Raw genomic sequence first — 24624 nt, forward strand, 5'->3', positions numbered from 1 at the left:
CAAGGGGGAGAGGAGGCCACATGAGCACGCGGTGTGTGAGATGGGGCTTTTTCAAGCTTGTGGTGGGGTTCAGAGCTATCGAGGAAGTTGAAGCTGCTGGTTATACCGTGCGTGGGGCAACGAAGCTTCGTGTTGACGTCGGCCTCGCTAAAACTTGTCTGCCCCTCTCGCAAATCACATCGATGCTTATCACGCTAAGCGTCTGTACAAACTGTACCATTGTCATTTTCGAGAATATAGAGTTTGTGCGTGAGGAGATATTTTTTCACATCAAATCGTATAACATCAGGCCCGTTACACCTTGCGTTCCAACTCCGCCCAACACCGCCATCTGTGCTCGTCTGATCTTCCCCTTCTCACCATGCCAGGTGAACCAATGTAACAAATGCAGAAGACCTCCCTGGGTATAGGATATCAGATATCAGATATTAGGCCAAAGACGCCAAGCACATTAAGGGAAGATGCGTATAGGCAGTTGCGGAGCCGAAGCTTACCGCCGTACAGCGTGCTCCTTTGCCAGCATCCTGGCATGAGGATCGCGGAAAGATGTCGTGATCGATAGCAGGCGATCCGCCATGGTGAGCTGCTCGCAATCGCCCACACCCGCTTGAGATCGCACTCCCATATCTTGCAGCTCTATCTGGGAAGCGTCTGCGTCCTGGCTGATTACAACCTCCTGGCTGACCATGATACCTCCAAAGGGAGTGCCTGCGTTGATTGGAGAATCCAGGCTTGTTTGCGAAATATGTACCAAGCCTTTCTCTGAGCTATTGTCGGTGGGAATGGTAGTTTCGGACGTACTCCTGCGTTTGGGATGGAAGATGCTGGCCCACTTTGCGCCTGCGTTCGATCCCGAGACCGAACTCTCGTCTACAGGGGCGAAAAGCGAGCTGAACTCTTTATGATTTTCGTGCGCCAATATGGCATGGTCAGGACAGCCAGGGTAACTCCTCAAGTTCGTCTTGAAGAACGACAGCGGAATGTACTGGAGCTTTTCGCTCTGCAGAGATTGGCTGTACACTTCTTTGATTCCACAAAAGGCGAATAGTGTAGCTTTTAATGCCTCATTCTGCCCGGAAACCCCATGCGCAATGTCCAATTGCTGAGATGAGAAGGTAGCGTGGCGGAGTGCCGGCTCGGGCACTTGGGCGAACAGTTCTTGAATGTGATTACGGAACTTTTCAGTGAAACTTTCGTCTTCACTGACTGAGCCGGAGACTGAGCTGATGCGAGCCAGACACTCGTCCAGGGTAAGACCGTTGAACGTCGATAAAATTCTTAGTTGTCTTGGGGTTGGTTCGTGTGACAAAAACTTCACCATGGGAAGCCTGTCAGGGGACACCTTTGACACAATAACATCCAGCCCCCTCAAGATTGGAGATGGCTGAAGCAGGAATGAGGCAATATAGGTTCCAGCCTGAGGAATAGTTACCCGTTTCTCGCAGTAAGTCTGCAGGCGTACGATGAGACCGTTGAGATCATGGCGTGAAATCTGCATGCTTCCAGCGAGATGGTCTCCGATCTGATTGGTGCTAGCAAAACGATAACCAATGTCCTGGAGTCGATTGGATTCCTCCTTATTAACCTTGCGCGTTAGGACGAGGAGCTGTCCTCTGCCAAAGAGGACGGGATTGTTGTTCCCAGCCTCGACATCTTTCTGCGGCACTCCGACGTCGCTTGCGATAATTATTTTCCCCTGACCATCCTTAAATATGGCCCTCGAGAGCAACGTGCCTGTGGTGAGAACATCTTCGTATAGCTGACCAAGATCTTGTAGTCTAGTCTCCATGCTTCTTGCGATATCCTGGGCAGTAACGCAGAACATTTGGCGGAATATTGCAGAGTAGGTGGGGTCACCCTCTTCAGTGCCCATAGAGTCTCGGCTATGGCTTCCCAGAGGTGTATTTATCTGCAAATAACCGGTGTGTTGGAGGTGGTCGCGCATCGCAGGGATGAGGTCGACGATACCTCCCCAGTGTCGAGATACCCGGAAGAGCCACTGAAACACAGGATGTCGCGTGTTGAATTCTTCATCAAAGGTCTGTATTATTTGAGCGGGATATAACAGTACGGATAGTAAGGTGCTGCTTACCCTCTGGTGGAATTGCCGGGTGATTGTCTGGCAAGGCAACAACCCCCCGGGCGTAACGAGGAGTCTGCCCTCCGAATCAAAGGTTGCGACTGCAAGTACAACCTGCTTCGCACGGTCTCGTTGTTTTCTTTGTTGCCTCTGCTTAATGAAGCCCATTGCAAAGCATATACCGCACGCTCCCAAGCACTAGAGCTGTCAGTCTTATCAACTGACCTGATCGACTTTTTACTTACCAAGCACACTGCAATAATGACATTGATGTTGCGCGCATTTCCGGGCCCCTGATGATATCCGCGAAGCTCGTAGTATGTTCCTGCTGCAGCGGTCCAGTGCATTCCACAAATCGCAACAGCCAAGAAGCACGCAACGACGAGTCGGCGCCAAATGTTGTTCACCCAGTGTCCGTTCCAGTGAAAAAACAGGCTGAATGCGATTAGGCAAGCACCAATCGCTATTGCGGCAGCTCCAACGATGTACTCAGGTACTGGCTTCAGTCGGTAGTTAGTCGTTCCTTGGTTGCCCAGGTAATGCATCTCTGTCACAGAGGCTCCACACATAATGCCACAAACCAACAATGCCACATAGCGTGTCGTTGCATTCTTGTTGCTTTTGTAGAATCCATCGGCGGCCAGGAGACCTAGAAAAATGACGACAATTGGTAGAATCGCCGAGACGGTCGTGTATGTCGCATTGTAGTAGAGCTGAATCTCACTTTCGCCTTCCCCGAGGATAATTGCACGGTTACCGATAAAGTGCATGCACCAGATTGCCACTAAGCCGAACGAAACTGCGCAAGCACCCAGCTGGATCCTGCAGCGGAATTAGGACTGAGCCAGAGTTGCATGATTGCACTACATGAAGTACACTTACCAGCTGCGCCATCCTGACCCAGAGACTCGTCGATGGAGAAGCTCAACCGTTGTGAACGCTCCTACCAAGCTCACGATGTATGAGATAAAAATCAGATAGGGTAGATAATGAATTCCCGGCCTCGATCCAATTGGGTACTGCTCTTCGACAGTTGAAACCATATCGTTGAGATGACTTCGATCAAGCGCTTCGGCCATACTTAGCAAGTATACCATCACAATAAATCAAAAGACGTACATGTAGATATCAGGTTGACTCGCCTCTTTCCAATTGTACAAGCTGGCTTGCCGAACTGTGCTGTGTTCCGAGTGGCTTGACAGTGTGATACCGAGGCGATAATGGGCGCATTGATCAAGCAGAGCCAGTACTTCGACAGCGCACGATTGTAAACGAGACGGATACGGTTTACCGCAGATATCCAGAACTTGAAAGGGGATTCGCGATGTGGGACCTCAGGTACACTTTCCGAAGGCGCGAGGTGCTGAGATGCGCAAGCCTCTACCGTCACAAGTAGTCTGGCAGCTTGCAGAAATATGCGAACCATGCAGGTTGGGCGTCGCTTCCTTGTATATACGAGGACTGGCCTGGCCAAAAATGTCCCTAATACTACCGATTAGTTTATCTCTGCATGTCGCAGATAGCCTGTTGCCGCTACTTCATGCCTTCTATGCCGTCCCGCTCTATACACCTCAAGTCAGCGACAGGTTAGGCAAGCCGTGTTTCGGACACCACGCCAATCTATCCCTATCCATGACGGGGTTTGCTTGTTACGCCAGGCGGCAGGTGGAGTTCGAGGCTAGGGCTCACCATAGCCAGTCGAAAGTGTCGACAGAAGCCCGGGCAGAGCATACCAGGAAGAGTCGCCGCCTCACGGCTGCAGCAGTTCTACCCCGTCGTGTGGCTTACCCGCATCTCGGATCGAGCTGAAAGCGCGTCATTTCGGACAGATACTAGAATTTTCCGGGCCACGATGAAAACCGCCTGACCAGCATAGGTTCTCAGCTAGTACAGTCTGTCAAAGTTAATCCCTCAGAGCCAACCAAATCCGCAGACTTCACCGAGGTCCTCGCAGTAACGTGCACTCACTGTGGGCGAGCAGCCACTCCCCGAGTCCTATTTACTCCGCGAGAAAACAGGCTCAGGTTGTCGTCAATCAGAAAGATCGCGTACGAATGTAAGGCGTGCAATGGATACATAGCAATAGTGGAAGCCATCGCACACCGCGGTGTTCCGAGTCTTTGGGAAGAGATCTTCGTGCGATTACCCCGCGACTAATCTTCCCTAGCCCGAACGCTGGTCCGGACTGGCGGCTTCAGACTGTGTAAGCTCCTGAACGCACGAGCTCGCTACCATATGTGCGGCAGCAACAAGGGTAGCCAACATGGTGGACATGAGAGCAATTGCACCAGTCTCTAGTCTCTGTATCTAGGCTTCGATTGCCCTTCTGTGGATTTGATGTTCAACGAAGACCCGCGCACTCTTGAATATGCGGGTGTTGCACCATAGTATCTGCTCACAGGGCGTTCGACTCAAGAGCCACGGATAATCTGTTCACAGGTACAGGCTGACTTGTATGTACGCATACGACAACCTCCCAGTAAGAGTGATGGGGATAATTGAAACTATCGCTCCAGAACAAGAACCTGTTTCGCTTGTCTCAGCTGCAAGGTCGTTGGCGCTTGTCAATTGTTGGCCTGTGTTAATTCGCGAAGGATTGATCTGCTTCGCTTTACGCGAGCCTCTGCCGTGTGCCGAACGGCCAGGGTCCCTGCCGTCGATCGAGATCCAGGAACGCGTCCAATATCATCCGGGCAGTCTTATTCCCGATTGTAGATTGCGACATCATGAATTGCCCTGCATTCGACGTGCGCTGGGAAAAGGTTTCTTTGATGTGCACCAGAATCGATCAACATTGGTAGAGTATGATCCTTAGAACAGTGACTTTGCCGGCACACGAGGAAGACTAGGCTGTCACAAGGCACCATCAAGCCTATTGGGTCGCCTTAGGTTTCTAGCAGGACAAGCTTAGGATTGCAACACTGTTTCGCCCAACAGCTTGCAGGTGGTTGAAGGTGGGGCCGGATCGCATTAACGACACTAGAGATCGTAAAATCGAGGGACCCCAGAAATCAGCTGGACGTCACGTGAAGAAGCTCGACGATCCCTGGGGCCACACGTTGAAGTGTGCCAGGATCGCTATGAGTCAGTGATTATAGAGGGAACCCTTCCATCTGCCGCTATAGACCACTTGAGCGGTCTGAGCTCTGTCTCTCAAAAGGTTGAGAGACGTAGAGAAGACATATTTTGGTCTCCCAACGGATCGTAATCGGAAGCAGTAGAACCGTGTCGACGAATTACTCATACCGGGCGTAACGTGAACTCTTTCCAGGTCCTTAGATAGTGTGTCTCGATGCAAGCCAACGACTTACATGCCATGTTCTTGACACAGTCGCCGTCCCGCGGAAAGAAGACCGCTAACGTGGAATTGCGTGATCATGCACGGTATCTTTGGGCCGTAGCGAGGCACTTCAGAGCACGGACTTATCTCCTTTTGCTTTTCATGTACATATGAAGGCGCTGAGTCACTTGACCTCACAAGGTTTTGTTCCAGCCTTCCTCTTCGAGATTTCTTCCGCCTGGCAATACCAATGCAAATCATTTCCATCATCTGCTGCTTGGGTGAGCGACTTTAGAAACCGAACAGCATGTTTTCATCGTCTGTGCGTGGGATAGCCAATTCGCTCGTCCATGTAACTTCTGCACCGGCGACTTCGCAAGAATTCCGATCGGCTTGCTGTAAGTTTTGCTTGACTGACTCGTCACACTCGAAATACAAACCTTCCTCTCCAGCTACTCCGTCGTCCAAGGGTTGACTGATCGTCGACACTGAACAGAGGCTGTTTCCACATTGACTGTTCATAGTGTTCGGTTCGACGGCGTGATTGCTATCAGTACGATTCGTGCGGCCTTGTACAAAGGACTGTTCCAAATCGAACAGATCATTGCGCGTCAAACCGTGCATCCGTTCACCACTCTCGTCTGGATGTCGTGTGCCGAGGTTTCTGTATTCTTCTAGAATCTCTACTGCTGCCTCGGCCGAAGTGGCTTGAAACTCGGGGTCGCACAGGGCCTGAATAGAGCCCAATGTTAGTTTGAGCAATTGAGTTCTCTGGACGTGGCACCATAACCGATCAGTGATAGCCGATGTCACATCACCGACTAGATTACGGACGCTTAAACCCTGTTCGTGGTGTTTCCCAGTAGGAGATGTTTTAAGTGCTGCGATTTTGCCTTTCAGGGCTGTAGATCTTGCTGATAAGCCTATACGATCGAGTGAGCGAGTAAGAGTTGGCGCAGTATACATCACATGCGCGCATGTCTGCATAGGGTCAGCAACCAGCGTATGCGGCTGACGTTTCATTCGGTTCAAACACTAACATACAGAAATATATCCGGCCCGCCACAAAGCTGGAGCGACGTTTGACAGCCCATAGATGAAAGTATTGGCCTTGACTCTGAGATTAGCTGTGGAACCCCTCAGGTGGAGGCATATCGAATAACGTAGACCGGCATCGGTCAGAACCATGATGCGTTCTGATTGTGACAATGCGGGGTCTGGGATTTCGATGGCAGCAAGCTCAGAGCTAGTTGTATGCCCCTTCCTTTTGCCACGATTTGGGGAGCCGGGTTTCATTTCAAAGTTTAGATTGCTTGGTGTCTCCGACGAGCGCGCTTGAACACGAGTATAATCACCCTGATCCGCAGGTTTGCTCTGAAAACCAGGACCCCGCAGTAGATCTGATTTGCACGAGGACTCTGCATTGGGATTCGCATCCTCAAAAAATACTTCCACTTCGCCGAAATCAGATACCGGTTTTGCCGCTTTCCGCTTGGGACGTTTTCGTGCCATCGCACGATTCTTGGTCTCGCAGATCGCCATGATGATCTCAATCGATTCCAAATGAAGGATTGGAATTCCTTCTGGAGGTCGTATGTCTGTGCCAAATGCGCTTGCACTGCTATTGTCCGCGTTTGTAAGTGGCTTTTCAATTGGATCATAATGGTCAATGTTCACGCGCAGTTTTCCATAGGTCGGCTCATAGTTGAGAGGCAATGACAAACAAAGACCGAACCGCTTCCACGCCTGCCCTGTTAGTAAGTGGGCTCATACAAGCTATCATCACTCACTGGAGCATTCACAATGCTGTCTCCAAGCTGCTGAAGATGGTGGCTGTCCAAAGGTCTTCCAAGCTTCGTGCAGTCGAGAAACATGTGCATATCGTTGCCCCGTCTGACCCAAACATTGCCTAATGACAGGTGCTCCAGCAGGTCAGTAGCTTCGAAGTTTTGAAGATCGACGCTGTTCTGCTGCGCTGGAGGTCTAATCGTGTCTGGTGAGAGAGTGATCAATGTTGTGAGCCAAAGCTCGATGTTTGCCGATTGCAATGCAATGACTGCGCGTCCTAACTCCACAGTCCGCGCGCTGTTCATAATGCCGTAACGAGTGCACGCCCGGCTTCATGTGTGGTTAATGAAGGTGATGAGGTGGGCGACGACCGATGCTCAGGCCAAGACCTAATGCACGGCAGGTGCACCCGACTCATGCCTGCTCCACAGAACCCCTCCACCCACCACCCATGGCGCACCTCTACAGGACAACACTGCGTCGTCTGAGCCTGGGTCTCGAGGGCAATTGCACCCAGCAACTCTCCGAGCGAGCTTTTACTGTACCATTGGCAATTCGCGCCTTCAGCAATACCTCTTCCGGCCGGACCGACGGCGTCTTCCGCGAGCTCACGGCACAACGATTACAGACACCATGGATCGAAGCATTGCGAGAACAACAAGCGAAAGGCAAGAGCAGCGCCGAGGCTTCTGCCACGGCTCAGTCACCCAAGGAACGTGAACTGGAACCGAAGCGTATGAACGACAGCCATCACAAAGTTGTTCTTCCGCTTGCAAGAGACCCATGGCTGCTCGATACGTACCTCAACTCTTCGGGGCATATACGCCTGGGAACGATATTCATGGGTACGCAATGCCCGGGCACGAAGTCGATCTGTCTTAGACATAAACACTTCGTACCATCTCCACTTTGATGACTTAGCTGACTTCGTACCTGCGCGTCTAGACCTCGATGCGCTTTCCGGGGTCATCGCGTACAAGCATACAGGCGACGATGTAACCACCGTGACCGCGAGCTGCGATCGCATCGTGATCAACCATCCGTTAACCGAGATCTGCGATCTGGAACTGTCTGGGAAGGTCACCTATGCAACTGGTAGGAGCAGTATGGAGATCACCATGCAAGTAGCAAAGGCGCCGCAAGACGGCCAACCCATCAAGAACGAAGACACCCTTATTCACTGCACAATGACCATGGTGGCTCTAGACCCTTCTACAAAGAAGTATAACACTCCCAGTTCCAAGTTGCAATTGGCATGACAACTGACATGCTAGGCCGGTCAATGTAAACCCACTCGTAATCTCCACCCCCGAAGAAAAGCGCCTCTATGCGCTCGGCGAACGCAACTCCAAGGTCCGCAAGCAGCGCAAAGAGATCGCCTTGACGAAACATAGTCCCAACGACCTCGAATCCGACCTCATACACGCCTTCTGGCAGAAACAGCTTCAATAGTACGCAATGTCAGGGTACAAAGTGGGTGTTCATGCTGGGCGATTGTCTAAGGCTCGGAGCGTTACACCCATTAAGGCTGAAAGTGTCAGACATTAGCAGCTGGCCAGAACACCTACCTCACCCACTTCCCTGATTGCTGAACATTACACTGAGTTTGTACCCCCACTTTTAGTCACGACCCCTACGACGAGCTCCGCAAGCCCGACAACGCCCACTTCATGGACACGACGATCCTCCGCAACGCCACCATAATGCAGCCCCAGAACAGGAATAGGCATCAATTCATGATCTTTGGTGGCTTCCTGCTGAAGCAGACGTTCGAGTTGGCATTCACGACCGCCGCTGCATTCGCACACGCTCGCCCGACGTTCGTATCGCTCGACCCGTCCACGTTTCAGAATCCGGTGCCTGTCGGCTCCATATTATACATGACAGCAACGGTCGTTTACACGGATCCTCCGCTTATTGGGGCCCCCCGGCGAGCAGTTCGACCCTGAAAGCGAATACTCGAGGGTGCAAGTGCGCGTGGACAGTAAAGTGCGGGACGTTGAGCACGGTCGATCCAAACCCACGGGAACATTCAACTATACCTTCACTGTGAAGAAGAACATCAGGGTCGTGCCAAGGACATACCAGGAATTTATGCTGTATCTTGACGCGAGGAGAAGAGCAGAACAGGTGAAGGAGACGCTGCAGGAGGAGGGTGTAGGCCTGAGCCCCAAGTCGGCGGAGCAGAGCGTTACCGAGTAGCGATCTTGTACATGTTGTATATTACACCGAAGTCCCAACGACAAGATAGGTGATGAATATTTGCATCAGAGTCTTGTCACACATCGTAGGGCGAGTCATCCCAGGCTTTATCGAGACCGAGCAGATTTTGAGAAATATTGCATACTGCATTCATCTGCGCAGGAATATCTACCGCGCAACTAAAACGCGAACTATGGTATATTGAAGCGAAGCAAATTCATCTAAACGCCCCTGCCCAGTGCCAACCCAAAAATCAAAAAGTCGCTAAGTAGTACCCGCGCGTTGAATGCTCGCTAAAGCCGCGAGAAAGAATATGGTATCCAACAGCCAACGCAAAAGCCATGGTTGCAAGCGCGCAACATTCTCGCAGATTCTCGTCGTGCCGTGCCTCCCGGTAGGCCTTCGCACTTACCCTTTCCTTACACTTGCGTGGTGTGAAAGGCGGTGAATCTAGCGGTGTGTCCCCTAGACGGACCTAGACCCTCTCTGGTCTGTCCGACCAGCCAGCGTCGACCACGCGCCTAACATTCGCTTAGTTCGAACTCAAGGCTGATGTCTTCGCTGCACTCGTGGCAGTAGTATAGTTGGAAAAGCCGCCACATTCGACGGTCGTGTTTTTGCACATGTCTATGCTCCAGGCGTCATAGGAGTAGCCTGAGAGGAGGCGGTTGTGGCAGATCTCGATGCTGTTGGCCCTGGGAGGGTGTTAGCAATGGTAGGATTGTAAAGGCTGGGAGGAATGAAGCTTACCAGATATAGTAGTCGTGGTTGCAGTAGTACCACGAGTAGGTGTAGGAGCACATCTTGGTGAGCTGGTAGGGTCGGTTTGCCGCTTAAACGGTGTGTCGCGTGTCGATCAGCGAGCTGAGGATACGCCGCCGGAGATCGAAATCGACGTATTGCTGAGATACCTGTCAGTTGCAGGTCCTTCTTACTGTGTATACCGCGCAACCGCTGCGCTGCATTGCTCATGACCGTTTCGCTAAAGTGCCAGATGTAAGATGTGGACGTCGCGACTCAGGGCCTCTCGGCGCAACATGGCTGAGCGGGAATTGGAAACAGGAGAGTACTCACCTTTAACTCTTGAGATATGCGAAATGCTCTTGGATGCTCCCTTTGCCAGAAACACCGACGAAAGATGCTCAGTGTTGCGATTCGTCCGTAAAAGTCCGAGACGGCATGTACGCCCTTATCTTCCGCCCAATCCTTAGATCTCTACACACCGAAACCACTCAGCAAGCCAAGACAGAAATTGAACGATAACAAAACGTCTTTGTCCGTTCCCACGAGGGCACAAAGGCAGCTTTATACATGCGCCAATGTGTCTGACTCCTCGTCAGCTCGGACCGCTGAGCCCACGCCGAGGGCAGGGTGCTTCCCGGAATAGCTGCACTCTGATAAGTTTGATAGACGTGAAGCGGACCAGCCGAGATACCAGGACCCACATCTAGGGCCTGTCGCGGAATACATGCAACGCGTGAGCTATGGTTCTCGGCGGTGGACATTGCCTCGCGTCTCTGGTCCCAATGCGCACCGGATCTTGAGTGCTACGAAGGCAAATTGTATATTCTCTTCAAGCCCTGCTCGAATTTATCTGGTTTTTGCGAAGAGAGTCCTGTTCCGGGATGCTTCCGTGGCTCTCAAGAGCGTTGGTAAACCCCGGGTCGTCTGCATGTCTCCGACTACCGGCAAAAAGTGGGCTGGACCCTGCATTGACCCTGCATATCGTTTGATTCAATTGGGACACCAACCAACAGCGAGCGTCGTGTTCAGGGCCGCGAAACACCCAGCTACGCGGCTCGAAGCGGAATGTAGAAGGCCTAGAGCAGCTGACTCGCGTATTATTCGCTCGCGTGAACCGGTGAAAGACTTGCGTTGTGTAGCCCATAGATAGGAAATGTCAACTCCAAGTTGCTTGTCAGACCTTAACTGAGGCGCCGATACTGTTGCAGTCTTGGGCTGCTTTTGAGCTCGAGTTGTGTCCAGAACACACGTGCGCTCCACGATACTCCGGTCGACGATGATAATCGATTGATCACTTCCGAAGACGTCCGCCAATAAGGTTATCCATTAGAAGCCGCAGTCAATGCCTTGCTGCAGTTTCCCCTGCACAAGCCGACCCTCGCCCTCACCGCCTTGCGCCCAGACTATCAAGTGAGCGTGGCCAATTGAACATTGGAGTTTTACCGAACTAGGAAGAGGGTTGCCGACAGCAAAGGGTGGGTGAAGAGGCAGCGTGCTTAGGTAAGAAAATGCCACCATGCCGATCGTTCCCAAGCAGCCTCATCTCTTCCCGATCGAGATGATTCGAATTGGAGAAAGTCCTTTATTCCCCGGTTGGTGGAGGATGAGTGAGGCGAGTAAGAATTGTCGCCATCGCCGGTGCAATTGATGACGATGCTCTGCTGAACCCGTTCTGATACGCAACATGAGTCTCAAGAGTCGCGTGGCGCAGTGCCCATTGAAGCAGTCGAGCCGGATCGGTAACAATGTCTGGGCTCAACCGAACTACTTTACTCCGAAGCAAGAATAAAAACAATTGCTCCCGGAAGTAGCTAACCAGCATCGAGAAGGAATGCCTATATTCTCGGCCTTGTGCTAGACCGATGACACTTCTAAACGTGACCACAGCATCTGAGTAGGGGATCCAAGTATGTCAAACCCAGCATGTCTTCGCTTGGACTATCAACCAAAGAGTTACCTATCTATCGTGAGATACTCTGCAACTTCGTTTTCAACATAAACCTTTTGTGGCCCCAATAAATGGAGAGTCGTCTACGTGGACGGACCATCCAACATGATGATCATAAGGAAAACCCACCATGAACAACCCTGGATATGTAACGCCATGCTCTGTGAAGCCTTTTTGGAACGAAATGTAATTCAACCATGCAGTTAAGAAAAGGAATAGGGGCCTAGTTTTCGCTCAGCCAGTCAAGGAACTCGGGCGTGAAGTAGCTCACAACAATGGAAGCACCCGCTCGCAAGATACCCTGAGTTGCCTCTTCGGCCATCGCTCTCAAGTCAAATACACCGGCCTTGGCTGCGGCGTGTATCATAGCGTACTCGCCCGACACCTGGTACGCAGCGATGGGCATGTCCTTGCCAAGGTCTTTGGCATCGCTGATAATGTCGAGATATTGGCTAGCGGGCTTCACCATGATAATATCGGCACCCTCGTTGATGTCACGGACAATGGCCCTTCGGGCGAGACCACGGCCGCCAGGAGGAAGTTGGTAGCATCTGCGGTCGCCGAATGACGGGCATGAGCCTGCCGCATCGCGGAATGGTCCGTATAGAACACCAGAGAACTTGGCCGAGTAAGACATCAGCACGACTTGGTGGGCAATGCCCGCCTCGATCAACTTGAGCTTGATGGCTCGAATGCGGCCATCATTCATATCGGAAGGAGCGACGCAGTGAGCACCTGCCTCAGCGTATGCCATGGCGACATCGCTGATTCTGTCTACCGACAAGGCATTATTAAGGCTGCCGTCGTCGCGCAGAATACCGCAATGACCGTGTGAGGTGTACTCGCAAAGGCAGACATCGGCGACCACGAACAGGTCGGGGAATGTGCGGCGGAGTAATCGAATGGCCTTTATGACCGGACCCTTGGGGTCATCAGCGCTGGTTCCTAATGCATCCTTCGCTCCCGGTGCAAGAGGCACACCGAACAGTATGACCGACTTTAGACCCTTCTCTACGAGCGGTCGCAGATACGGCACGAGCTTGTTCAGTCCACGACGGTGCTGGTTCGGCAGGGCGGGAATAACGGTCTCTTCGTCAGGCTGGTCGGATATGAAGAGAGGGTAGATGAGCATAGACTGTGGAAAATGTTAGCTCCCGCGAGCGCGGAACTGAGCTCATTCCGAAGCTCTGACCTTTGTCAATTGCCGTTCTGCCTGCCACGCGCGAGCAAGAGGGTGGCTATATCCTCCGTGAAGCTGGCTCTTGATGTCCCCAGTGATGCTGACGCTTGTCGCTGCGGTGCTGGCGTAGGACCGGGCCCGCGAGATCTGTGACTGCTTGTCGTCACCGCGCTCCGCATCTTTGCGGTACGCAATATCTGAGACCAACGATGAGAAAGACATTGCGCGAGGGTACCGAGGCAGGTGGTAGATTTTCCAAGTCGGAATACAGGCGCCGAGGCAATATCAATGGGCGGGACGTGGGGTTGTAAGGTGGATTGGAAGGTTGCGGAGGTGTCGCAGTAAATGTGAGGGCACGAGGTGGCGGATTTAGAGCCGTTGCAAGGATGCCGCGAGCCGAGACGGGTCTTGGACGTTTCACTCCGAGCTGCTTGTGAGGCACCCACGCACCTCAAGTCAATACTACTAGCGAGGGATAGAAGAAGAGGAGCTGAAGATCAAATCCTCGTAAGTGAGCAGGGCCTTACAAGAGACGCGTGGGTTGCGCAACCGCAAAAAGCCTTCGCCGCCGTTGTATAAGCAGCCGCTGATTGGCTGCGCTGGTCGTGACCTAGTACGGCTGATTAGCATCGCAAGGCTTCATACGGCACTTCACGCATGTCAACGACGAGAAGAGTCGGATCGAAGTCCTGCTCTGCGTACCCGATGGAATTTCTTCGTGCTTGTCCAATAATGGTGACCCAGGCAGCTGTCGTCCCACGTCAAACACCAGGCCTAGAGTACGCCATCGTCCGCCGGACTGTACCCCCTCTACGACGGCGCAACATCTCCACGGCACGCCCGTGTGCTTGTTGCGGGAGCCCGCAAAGACGGCACTGGTAATGTTATTACACTAACCCACAGTAGCTCGAAGGGCTTTTTCCCGGCTTCGACTTCTCGTCTCGGCCGCCAGGAACGCTCTCCTAGCGTAACGGCTTCCATGGTACACAGCGGAAGCGTGCAGCTCCATGTAGAAGAATTTCTCGACGGCTCGATGGACATGGCACTTACAGACGAGGTTGTATATAGTAGAGCTCGTAACTTTGCTGTTTCGAAGACAATGCAAACATGGCTTCGGAAACCGCAAATCCTGCATCGTTGTCTCGCCATGGCTCGTTGCGCCGCCATGGATCGCTACGTCGCCATGATTCGTTGCGAGACGGCTCAAAAGACATCTCAAAAGACATCTGCACACCCGTCATGGTCAAGTGTGAGACCGATGCGGACATCATAGCAAGTGTACAGTCAATCCGCACGTTTGCTGCTGTAAGTTCGATGTTCATCTTGTCTTCTGATCAGGCACCCTCGTTCACTACCATATCAACTGCCTCCCCGATCTTTACAATCACGTCTCATTTCGCTTGCACACGCACGGGAAATGGTGCAATATTCACGGCAAATTTGGGTGTCCTTCAACCCTTGCCTTTGCGGCCAACCACCCCACTGCTCAGTTCTTGTCTTTGCTCCACTTGACGGCCACTCCACGCTGCCAACGCGCCGCCCGTCCCATTGCTTCTCCCGCAGACACTCGAGAGCTGTTGTCTCTGCAAGCTTTGATGCGCAGTCCGCAAACCGTCCATCCACCCGTGTGTCGTTTGGTGTTACACCCAGCTTTTCTATCAACCGCCACCATGCCCGCACTCCAACACCAGAAGTCTCATTACCTTCTCCCACTCAACAGCACGATCTTCAAGTCAAAGTCGTCCACCAACTTACCTTCGACCAACCAGCGCAATATCTTTGCCAAGTCGACGACCACCCTTGCACACAATCCCATAGAAGAGCCAGATGAAGAACTCACCGCCCTCCCACCTCCACCCGCGCCGGCTAAACCCATTCCCCGCAAGCCAAATACGCAAGAGCTAGTACCCTCCACAGTGAGGGTGCAAGGCGCAGCCGAGAATCCAGAGGACGCCCCACATCAGGCGCTTAGGTGCTCTAGGAGCATGGGCGACCTGGAGGGTGGCGATGTGGAGGCCGGTGATGAGAAGAGGAAGGAATCTGTATGGCGACGTCTATTTGAGGCGCTCAAGAAGCCCTTCCGCAAGGAGAAAGAACCGGTTGAGAAGCCGAGGGAGCTGGTCATAGGCGGACCAACCGACTTTAAGCACATCAAGACTGGCACCGCTTGCCTACCTAGCCAACCTGCACCTCAGATCGAAGACGATGAGGGAGACACCTCAGGCGACTGGGAGACCATGCGCCCTTCTGAGTCTACCGTTCGTGCTTCCGAGTCTTTCCTCCACTAGCTTCTCACCCTCTTTCTGTACGTAGTATCCTCGTCCTAACATGCTTCAGGTGGCTGACAGTTTCCCAGCGTCCTACATTTCCCCCACTGAATTTGATACCTTTGTCCCACTGTAGGACGGGTAAAACACCGCCGAAGATTTGACTGTTTGGTTCCGCGGCCACACGATAATAGGGCGTTCACATGGCGTTCTTGCTAATCCTATATCCCTCGGCGTTCTACCATTCTCACGCATCTGTTATACTCTTCATTCACGCTGATGTCCGGCGTCTCGTATTACTTCAAAACCATCATGTGTATCTAGCAATACAACACACTATCTGCAAGGCGTCTTTTCCTCCCGCTTAACAGTAGAGCTATGCTCCTTGTTTACAAGCCCATATCCTCCGTGCTGTCCACCGCACGTTGCTTCTCCTTCTTCTCATACCACCTCGCGAACCATCTACTCGCTCTCCTCTCTCCATCTCTGCTATGCATTTCATTTGGCTCACCCGGCGCCACCCTCAATACACCAATATTGTCCTCTTTGCTAACAATCGAGGTCTTCATCGCTTGGTTTTTGCTCGGAGATTGCGACTGTCCGCCCTCGAGGTCGACAGCACCAAGCGGGATGGATGCCCGGGATTTCGAGCGCGTAGACCAGGAAGGGAAGGACGGTGTGGGCGGCGTGATACGTGAGGTGATTTTGCCGTGGGAGGAGGTGAGTTTTGGGAAGATGAGGAGGGCAATGTTTTTGATGGAGGGGGCGCAGGCGACGAGGATAGCAAGGTGATTCTAATCACGGAGAAGAACATCATGGTCGCGAAGCGGACTGTATGGCTGTTAACCAGATATCCACAAGGCATGTCCGAAGAAAGGTTGAGCGTATGAAGACGCGGAGGAGAAGTCACAAGTAAAGTCAGGCTTGACGGCAGCTATGTGGATAGCCCACACGCGTGCAGCGCTTGCTGCTAAGACTCTGCCACACTCGTCAGCCTTCTTGTCTCCCCACGCAAATGCAAGCATCAAGGTATGATGTCGCCATGCACTTGTAGCCCACCCAGCCCGAACAAACAATTCAATCCCATCCTCTGTGTCCTTCTCAACATCAAAACCCTTGTAAACACCACCGGCATCGCATATAGCACCACATTAGTCGCCAGCATCATGCTTGAGTTATAGTAGTACAACACATGCATATTGAAGCAGTACACTCGTATCTCAGGATAAAAGGTTTTGTTGAAAGGACGGCAGCGGAAGAGGTCGACGCCTACGCTAGAAAGGCCAAAGCTGAAAGCTACAACGTGCATAATGTACATGGAGATTCGGTGTGTGCGCTCACGTGTGAATCCGGAATAGAGAAGCAGGAGGGCGTGTTTGATGGCCCAGTTGCAGAGGAAGTAGAAGACGTTCGAGGTAAGGAGAAGCTTCCCTAGTTCGGGCATGTTGGCTAGGTCGACGTTGGTTAGGTGTTCCCCCAGACCGAGTATAGTGCTGACCATCTGCATCAGCCCTATCCTGGTCACAATATCCAAAGTTGACGATCGCTGAGGCTCGCCTGTTGTTGCTATCGTAAGCCTTGTGGAGGGCGCGTTCAGGAGGAGTAACCCTGGCAATCAAGAGCACGTCGCAAACCTGCAAGCCAATAAGGAAGCCTGCAAACTGTGTGGTTATGCATGTCCAGCTGTAATTCGCCGTGCTTCGTATACCGAGGCTTTGGCCTGGACAAGACCGTCAGATGCACGCCTTCGTACGCCCCGCCATCGGCATACCAACCACACACGTGCACCACACCACATACAGTCATCTGCATCCCCACTTCTGGATCAGATATACACGCGAAGGAAATTGTCGCTGTACGTGGAGCTGGAATGTCTAGAGGGCTGGCGATGTGCGCGATTGGCGCACGTTGGGAATTGGCTCCCGGATGTGGGTTGAACTCCGGCTTCGCAGCCTTTTGCGCTTAGGGAAATGGAGTGATCTGGGTGGGGTGTTGCTGCTCGTGGTTGCTGATCTTTCGCAACGAGCGTACATGGTAAGGAGTGTAGAACGATCTCGCTGATTCAAGCGATTACTCTCGACGTGTAATGGGGCAAACGCGAACCGTCGTCTGTTTTGGTGAGTATTGAGAGTTGGTTTGATTGATACACTGCGTAGACCGGCGACTTCCTATCGGTGTCGAATCCGGTATGATTTCTATGATTTCTTTGATTTCCACAGCTGAGGTACTATAGTTGCTCAGCGAAGGGCGGAACGACTCTCGGGTTTTGGTTGCAAACTACTATAGAGGAGTCAAGGATTCAATCTACGCCACGTTAGATTGCTGTACAATCCATTCAAAATGTTGACGAACATGCTCGGTCTCGAGGAAACTGACGGCTCAACAATGGGCACTCGTTGGGGACCCCTCGGCTAACCTCTGCCCTGGGCAATAGATCCCGCTAGCCGTATCCGGGGTGCGGTAAGAGGTTCGAAGATGAGCCGACCACCAATCAGAGCATCCTGCATCCTGCATCCTGCGCTCCTCAGACAACGTTCCGGAACCATCATTCACGCTTCAATATCGCTGCACTCAACGGCACCTCCCTCGTCTCCTCTCTTGCTTCGTACATCTACAGCTGCTGTTCACTTTGACGTAACGAGGCTACGACGATCTCTGCGCGGTGCAAACTTTGGCTCATCTACGTTCGTAATTTGCACGGCATCCGGGACTTGATACAACATGGGGCCCCGCAACCCCTCCAGAAAGGGTTGCAGTGGTTCGCCCGTAGGAGAGCCGCCTCCGAAGAGACGGAAACCATCCCAAGCCTTGACCACTCGAGGGGGCTTCTCTTGCTTCACAATCGACGGCAACCATGTCAGTCTCCATCGACGATCGGCATTCTCTCCCAAGAGGAAAGCAGAAGTCAAGGGAATCAGAAGAAAAGGTGCTTGTTTACGATGTCGACTCCTCAAACGAGCTGTAAGTCTCTTACATGCATCCGGACATCACGCTGACCGCTACCAGTGCTCGGGTGACGACCCTTGTACAACATGCGTGACAGCTGCTCGAGCCGCCACGAACTCGAAGGCACTACGAGGGTATGTTCCACGCTTGACTGGTGACAGGCGCTGTCGGCTGAGAAAACTTAGGTACTCCTAATGTGAATCAATCTCGAATTGAGAGCATCATAGACCATCTTTCAATGGACGATGTGTACCTGGATTTCCACATTCCATTCGCTCTTAACGTCGATGCGGCCACTTCTCATCTTGCCCGATGGCTATCGGAGGACGACTCGTCACCTTCATTCAGCGTCGTTGGCGTCTTTGCTTGCAGCTCAAACGCGAGCTTGCTGCATAATGCACTTGACCCTAATCTCGCTAGATACCTACGACTGTTTGTGCATTTGACCACGCATCTCTACACTACCGGTATGCAGGCCGGTTACGACGTTTACACGGACGAAGAAATACGCTCGGTGCGCGACTGTGTAGGGGACAGACTGTTGCGGGCACTGGACCCCTTAGTCCGCCCAACCGAGATCGAAGCGTCTGAAGACAAGCTCTCAAAGCTACGGTCCGTGTTCCTGCTGCTTTTGGGCACTGTTGTAGGAATGAGATATACCTGTTCAGACGTGGGTGAACGATCCCCGCGCCTAGCACTAAACACGTGACCTCATAGAACTGACAGATCGTCCAGGTATTCGATCAGACTGTATCGCGATGGCGTAAGCAGGAGTCCAAGCAAGAAGCGTTGCTGCGGCTCTTGTGCCACTACTTGATATACATCGGGAAAGCTACAGCACTATTGGAAAGCTCAAGCGAGGAGAGCACCTTGCTTGATAGATGGAGAACACCATGGAACAAGCCTGCAGCTTTCACCTGGAATTGCAACCAGGGCTTAGAGATGCACTACCGTATAGAACCTTTAGCCAACTGGATTATATCATCATCCGAAGACGAGTCACTCAGCAGCATCGACGTCGACCTATCAGAGTTCAACGATGTCGCCATGTTCACCGAGGACGGGGACTTGCTCAAGTGCTCATCCTGCGGAACGTTATGGACCGAGGTGGACCAGGCTGGACTGTGTCTGATATGCCAGAAGCCTGAATACCAAGACGAGGGCTTCACACAACTCTTATCTTTCGAAAGCGACTTTGACTTTCCAGCAAACCAGTTAGTTAGGGTTGGTGAGCAGCTGGACACTGACATGGCTACCGAAAGCTTCGATCAGTCACTGACTGAACATGAGATCGCCGCCGGGAAGATGTAATCCCGACCACTGAGCATGATGTTGACTTTTGCCCTTCGATCCGGACGGAACTCCGTTAGGGCTGAAAGCGCCGATTCCAATAACTAGCACCAGCTTTATGCCCGAATATCTTGGGTAGATATGGGCATAGGTGCGAGGCCTACTGGTGTAATTTCTTGAAATGCTTAGACCGAACACAGTCTGATATCACTCATTCAGACTGTCTTTTGCTCACCACAAGGATACAATAATAGCATGGGAAAGCCGCAGCTACGGGTCTCGCTTCAGACGTACGTCTTACTAAGTCCGGTAGCAAATCAACATCGTTCTCGACCAATCTTCGACTGTAGCAAATACTGCGATCCGCCCGCTTTTTGCGAACTACACGAGCTTAGGTTGGGGATGTAAGCGTAAGCACTCGGTCGCCGTCGTATACGTTACACAAGGATTCCTAAATATGATTGTTCGACAATCGCGTCAACCCTACAATATCTGCCTGTATCGAGGCGCCTAACTCGGTCGAGTTACTTGTGTTGGTTGCTTTCGAGTGCGCTCGTGTTGGCCAAGTGCAAATGTGGCGAATCCGAGACAAGTAGTCGCATCCTTTACTCTGCGACACTGCGACACTGCGAAACAGCGAAAGAGCGAAACAGCGAAAGAGCGAAACAGCGAAAGAGCGAAACAGCGAAAGAGCGAAACAGCGAAAGAGCGAAACAGCAACTCCATCACAAATAAATAAACGCTGGTAAATTCTTGCATGCTTACTCTGAGGCTAATCCTTTCGGATTTGCTGAGATCGGATCCCAGCAATGTCAGAAATCTCGCACATGCATCTGTGCCTGCATTTCGCGTTCCGGGGATCTGGAAAACATTGTCAGAAAACCTTGGAAACACGATCCGCACGTGGCAGCAAATGTTTCCCTGACGGATACATGCGGACCGGAGTTTTAGGAATCGCGCATACACAAGCGTCCGTTCAAGCTTTGTGCCTAGAGGTTGGTCGACGGCTTGTTCGTGTCCACTTTGCTTGTCTTTGCCCTTGCAGTAACCAGAGTCCAAAGCACATACAACAGGATGAGAAGTGAACTGCGAAGACTTATTTGTGCATCTATGTATTCTCGCGGCTTCTAGATCTCTTGTATGAACGTGTGAGACAAAAGTCATTTTTCTCACAGGGGCGGTGTTGGTGGTGGAACGCGTGGCAAGCCACACAGCTGCTGAGGACGTTCGCACCGGAAGTGATCTCAGCTACACACCAATGGATGGTCAGTAAATGCGGTGTAGGATGCGTAGTGGTCTTGCCACATTGCGTTGAGGCTCCTTCGTTCACTTCCGCCTGCTGGAGGCTGTCACTCCGGAACAGACCGGTTCGTAAACGACGCCATGTGGAATCGACTGACCAAAGGCAGCTACGCAGACCGGATTCAAAGGATCCATGAGCTCTGGCCGCGGTCCCCTTCCACCACTGTATATAAGGCTCCTTACTGCTCGGTAGTGTTCTCGATGCATAAAGATCCAGGGAGCCAAGCAGTTTCTTGCATCAAGGCCACGCTGTTCTTCGAGTAACTTCTTTGTTTTGTACAGCTTCAAGCCTCTTTTGCCCTTTCGTCTTACCTTTACAGCATGATTTCCAGACATACTAAGACTTGTCTTCCTGTCCTACTTGCTTCACTCTTCACTAACCCTATTTTATCCTCCCCTACAGACCCTATATCCGGTCAACAGTACGCAATGTCGGGGTACCAAGTGGGTGTTCAGGCTGAGCGATTTTTTAAGACTCTAGGCCTTACACCTCTACGTCTGGAGCTTTCAGACACTAGTAGCTGGCTAGAACACCTACTTCACCCACTTCCCTGATCACTGAACATTACACTGACCTTGTACCCCCGCCTTTAGGCTCCTTGGGCAATCTTTTGGCGTGCCTGGCGTCAATACATCGTACGACTATGTGATCGTAGGCGGCGGCACTGCGGGTGAGCGAAATCCCTAGCATGACCCGCTCGATCCCCTCAGACACGACCACGCGCAATTCTCTCCGATCGCTTAAACTTTCCGGAGAACACAGACATTACTTGATATTCTGGTGGCTAATCGTTTTGATGACAGGTCTGCTCCTCGCCAACCGTCTCTCCTCCTCCCTAGCCAACACCGTCGCCGTCATCGAAGCCGGTACTTTCTACGAGATCTCCAACGGCAACGTCAGCAACATACCGCGATATGTTTGGACCGGCACGGGCATGACTCTCGATGATGTGAGCGCTCCTTTGACTGCACCCAGCTTTACCCTGTCGCCTTGTGCCTGCCTTTGAAGTAGTCTGTCATGGAGCGTAGGGTTGCATACGCGCAATCACCCTCAGCTTTTATCAACACTAACACTACCCGCAACTCAGGCAAACCCTCTCGTAGACTGGATGTTTACCACCGAGCCCGAAGTTGGCTTCGGCAACCAATCCATCCACTACGCTCGTGGTCGTGCGCTGGGTGGAAGCTCAGCGAGGAACCACATCGGCTACCAGCGCGGCACCAAAGGCTCATACGACAAATGGGCTGAAGACGTGGGCGATGACGGGTTCGCATGGAACAATCTCCGCAAGTTCTTCGACAAATCGATCACCTTCCACAAAGTGGATACGTCGAAGAGGAGCTCAAACTCCACGCCTCCAAATGACCCTGCTGGGCAAAGTGCAACGAGCGGCGAGGTGAGCGTTAGTTACACTAACTATGTTGGTCCTTTCACGAGCTGGGCCCTGAAGGCGGTGAGGGCGCTGGGGATGAAGGCCATCTCAGGGTACATAGGCGGCGAATTGATTGGGAGCAGCTGGGACATGCGTTCCGTAGACCCCAAAACAATGGTGCGGGACTCAGCGGAGACGGCGTTCTTGCGGCCGGCTCTGAAGCGCCAAAACCTGGTTGTGTATCCTAACACCATGGCGACGAAGGTTCTATTCGAGGGTACAAAGGCCGTGGGCGTTCAATTAAATACGTTGGGTAAGGTCACGAAGCTGAGTGCGAAAAAGGAGGTCATCCTCAGCGCGGGAGTCTTCCAGAGTCCGCAGTTGCTGATGATTAGTGGGATTGGACCGAAGGCCACGCTGAGCAAGTACGGCATCCCGGTGATTGCTGACTTGCCGGGAGTTGGCCAGAATCTGCACGTAAGCCACCCTCCTGTCGTTGACTTTCTCCACCACTGATTATAGTAGGACCATCCCGCCGCCCTTGTCGTCCACAAGGTCAAAACCCCCAGCTCCACGCAGTTCAACACTGTGGCCAAGCGCGCCGCTGCCGATGCCTCCTTCCTCCGTGATGGTACTGGTCCCCTCTCCGGCACGGGAGGCGAGATCATCGGGTGGGAAAAAGTCCCGCGTCGGCTGATTTCAAACAAGACAGCCGCAGACCTCGATGCCGCCGTGCCAAAAGACTGGCCTGACCTCGAGATTCTCGCTACAGAAGGTTACCCTGGTCCTGTACCACCAGACGACAGTGATTACGTCGGCATCGACATCGCGCTCGTGAACACCTTCTCTCGGGGAACAGTGTCGATTTCGAGTGCATCGGCGCTCGACCCGCCAATCATCCACATCAACTTCCTCAGCGACTCCCGCGACCAGGAAATCCTCATTGCCGCAGTCAGACGCGCGCGAGAGATCTTTGCTGACAAGAGTCTTGAAGCAGTCCTTGTCGGCGAAGAGGTCGCGCCGGGTAATGCAACGCAGACGGACGAGGATATCCTGTCGTATATCCACAAGTCGGCCCAAATCTTCTTCCACGCGAGTAGTACCTGCAAAATGGGTAAGAATGGGGATCCGAACGCGGTTGTGGATTCTCAAGGCAGGGTGTTTGGCATCGAGAGGCTGAGGGTGGTCGATTTGAGCGCAGTAAGTGAACCCATCGGTACAAAGTGGATGCGTCTTTCTGGGGCAGATGAAACATTACTTCCTTGCCTACGTGAGACATACACGAGGTATCAGTCCAGCCTGTCTCGAATCACACTGACTTTGTACGCCCGCCGTAGGTACCGTTTCTGCCACCGGTAAGCACACCACCAGGTACAAAGTGAATGTGTCTTTGTGCTAGAAGAAAGATTCCTTTCTCGCTAGGCTGAGACATGCACAAGGCACTCGCCACACCGTCTTAACTCATACTGACTTTGTACCCGCGCATTAGGGCCACCCGATGGCGACAGTGTATGCGCTGGCAGAGAAGCAAGCTGCGGCAATCCTGGGGGGAAGTTAGCTCTCTTACCTCTTGCTCCAAGTGTCCACAATCAGTCTTTGAGGTACTGTAGTGAGGTGCAGATTCCGCGTCAGTAATCGAGCGTTGTTCGTCTTTCAGCTTACCAACCAACTCCCTCCGGGTGTCCGAGCCTGGTATGTGGCAATCGTCGCACAAGTTGCACAATTTCTATGTAGACACAATTTTTGTAGTGTAAATTATCTCCCTGTTTGGTTCGTCTAGCTTATACATAAGCCGCGGCCTGTCGCTTGAGCGTGTTTTAGGAACAGACTCTGAGAAGCTTATAGTGTGTACAATTCAGTCATCAGAGTGACATACGCATATAGATTAGGTGTTTCAGATTATACTCTCATAGCTTAGGCATAACGTTAAGCTCTTTACGTATAGTTTCATCGGTCGTACCCGAATAGCGTTAGGGGTTGATAGATCATTCTGTCCAATCTCCTAATGATTTTACGAATCCATTCTTGAGTTAGGACATTGTCATCGAGGCGCTCTATAGAATAGCGAGTCGGATAACTCGAAAACATAAACTGCTCGAACCTGATTAGGAGTATTGGTAGAAGTTTGGCACACTTCGTTCTGTTGCTAATTTAAGCTATGGAGGCCCTCGTCTCGTCAAGAGCCTGGGTGCGCCAGGTCTCTGCCTTGCCGGATTGCCTATGT

At 52.3% G+C, this 24624-nt stretch overlaps 9 protein-coding genes across 9 annotated transcripts; 5 read left to right on the forward strand and 4 right to left on the reverse strand.

Moving 5' to 3' along the window:
• Positions 1–490: 490 nt before the first annotated feature.
• N0V89_002449 (uncharacterized protein) lies at positions 491–1825 on the reverse strand (the record flags this gene model as incomplete). Its single annotated transcript, XM_056211258.1, has 1 exon — positions 491–1825. One exon carries the CDS (start codon positions 1823–1825, stop codon positions 491–493), a length of 1335 nt encoding a protein of 444 aa, XP_056074731.1.
• A 3826-nt stretch (positions 1826–5651) lies between these two features.
• N0V89_002450 (uncharacterized protein) lies at positions 5652–7453 on the reverse strand (the record flags this gene model as incomplete). Its single annotated transcript, XM_056211259.1, has 3 exons — positions 5652–6092; positions 6405–7106; positions 7151–7453. The coding sequence occupies 3 exons, from the start codon at positions 7451–7453 to the stop codon at positions 5652–5654; spliced, it is 1446 nt and encodes a 481-aa protein (XP_056074732.1).
• Positions 7454–7599: 146 nt separating this feature from the next.
• N0V89_002451 (uncharacterized protein) lies at positions 7600–8600 on the forward strand (the record flags this gene model as incomplete). Its single annotated transcript, XM_056211260.1, has 3 exons — positions 7600–7993; positions 8094–8370; positions 8423–8600. 3 exons carry the CDS (start codon positions 7600–7602, stop codon positions 8598–8600), a joined length of 849 nt encoding a protein of 282 aa, XP_056074733.1.
• A 218-nt stretch (positions 8601–8818) lies between these two features.
• Positions 8819–9350, forward strand: N0V89_002452 (uncharacterized protein; the record flags this gene model as incomplete). The annotated part of the gene is made up of 2 exons (XM_056211261.1): positions 8819–9010; positions 9036–9350. The coding sequence occupies 2 exons, from the start codon at positions 8819–8821 to the stop codon at positions 9348–9350; spliced, it is 507 nt and encodes a 168-aa protein (XP_056074734.1).
• Positions 9351–9882: 532 nt separating this feature from the next.
• Positions 9883–10153, reverse strand: N0V89_002453 (uncharacterized protein; the record flags this gene model as incomplete). The annotated part of the gene is made up of 2 exons (XM_056211262.1): positions 9883–10045; positions 10101–10153. The coding sequence occupies 2 exons, from the start codon at positions 10151–10153 to the stop codon at positions 9883–9885; spliced, it is 216 nt and encodes a 71-aa protein (XP_056074735.1).
• Positions 10154–12265: 2112 nt separating this feature from the next.
• On the reverse strand, positions 12266–13444 carry HEM2 (Aminolevulinate dehydratase; the record flags this gene model as incomplete). Its single annotated transcript, XM_056211263.1, has 2 exons — positions 12266–13177; positions 13235–13444. The coding sequence occupies 2 exons, from the start codon at positions 13442–13444 to the stop codon at positions 12266–12268; spliced, it is 1122 nt and encodes a 373-aa protein (XP_056074736.1).
• A 1448-nt stretch (positions 13445–14892) lies between these two features.
• N0V89_002455 (uncharacterized protein) lies at positions 14893–15510 on the forward strand (the record flags this gene model as incomplete). Its single annotated transcript, XM_056211264.1, has 1 exon — positions 14893–15510. One exon carries the CDS (start codon positions 14893–14895, stop codon positions 15508–15510), a length of 618 nt encoding a protein of 205 aa, XP_056074737.1.
• Positions 15511–18343: 2833 nt separating this feature from the next.
• On the forward strand, positions 18344–19746 carry N0V89_002456 (uncharacterized protein; the record flags this gene model as incomplete). Its single annotated transcript, XM_056211265.1, has 3 exons — positions 18344–18450; positions 18856–19075; positions 19171–19746. 3 exons carry the CDS (start codon positions 18344–18346, stop codon positions 19744–19746), a joined length of 903 nt encoding a protein of 300 aa, XP_056074738.1.
• Positions 19747–21456: 1710 nt separating this feature from the next.
• On the forward strand, positions 21457–23958 carry N0V89_002457 (uncharacterized protein; the record flags this gene model as incomplete). The annotated part of the gene is made up of 6 exons (XM_056211266.1): positions 21457–21544; positions 21832–21977; positions 22116–22877; positions 22926–23600; positions 23738–23755; positions 23890–23958. The coding sequence occupies 6 exons, from the start codon at positions 21457–21459 to the stop codon at positions 23956–23958; spliced, it is 1758 nt and encodes a 585-aa protein (XP_056074739.1).
• Positions 23959–24624: the final 666 nt, after the last annotated feature.

Source organism: Didymosphaeria variabile, assembly GCF_027946475.1.
Source record: "Didymosphaeria variabile strain IMI 356815 chromosome Unknown scaffold_2, whole genome shotgun sequence".
In the NCBI taxonomy this organism is placed as follows: Eukaryota; Fungi; Ascomycota; class Dothideomycetes; order Pleosporales; family Didymosphaeriaceae; genus Didymosphaeria; species Didymosphaeria variabile.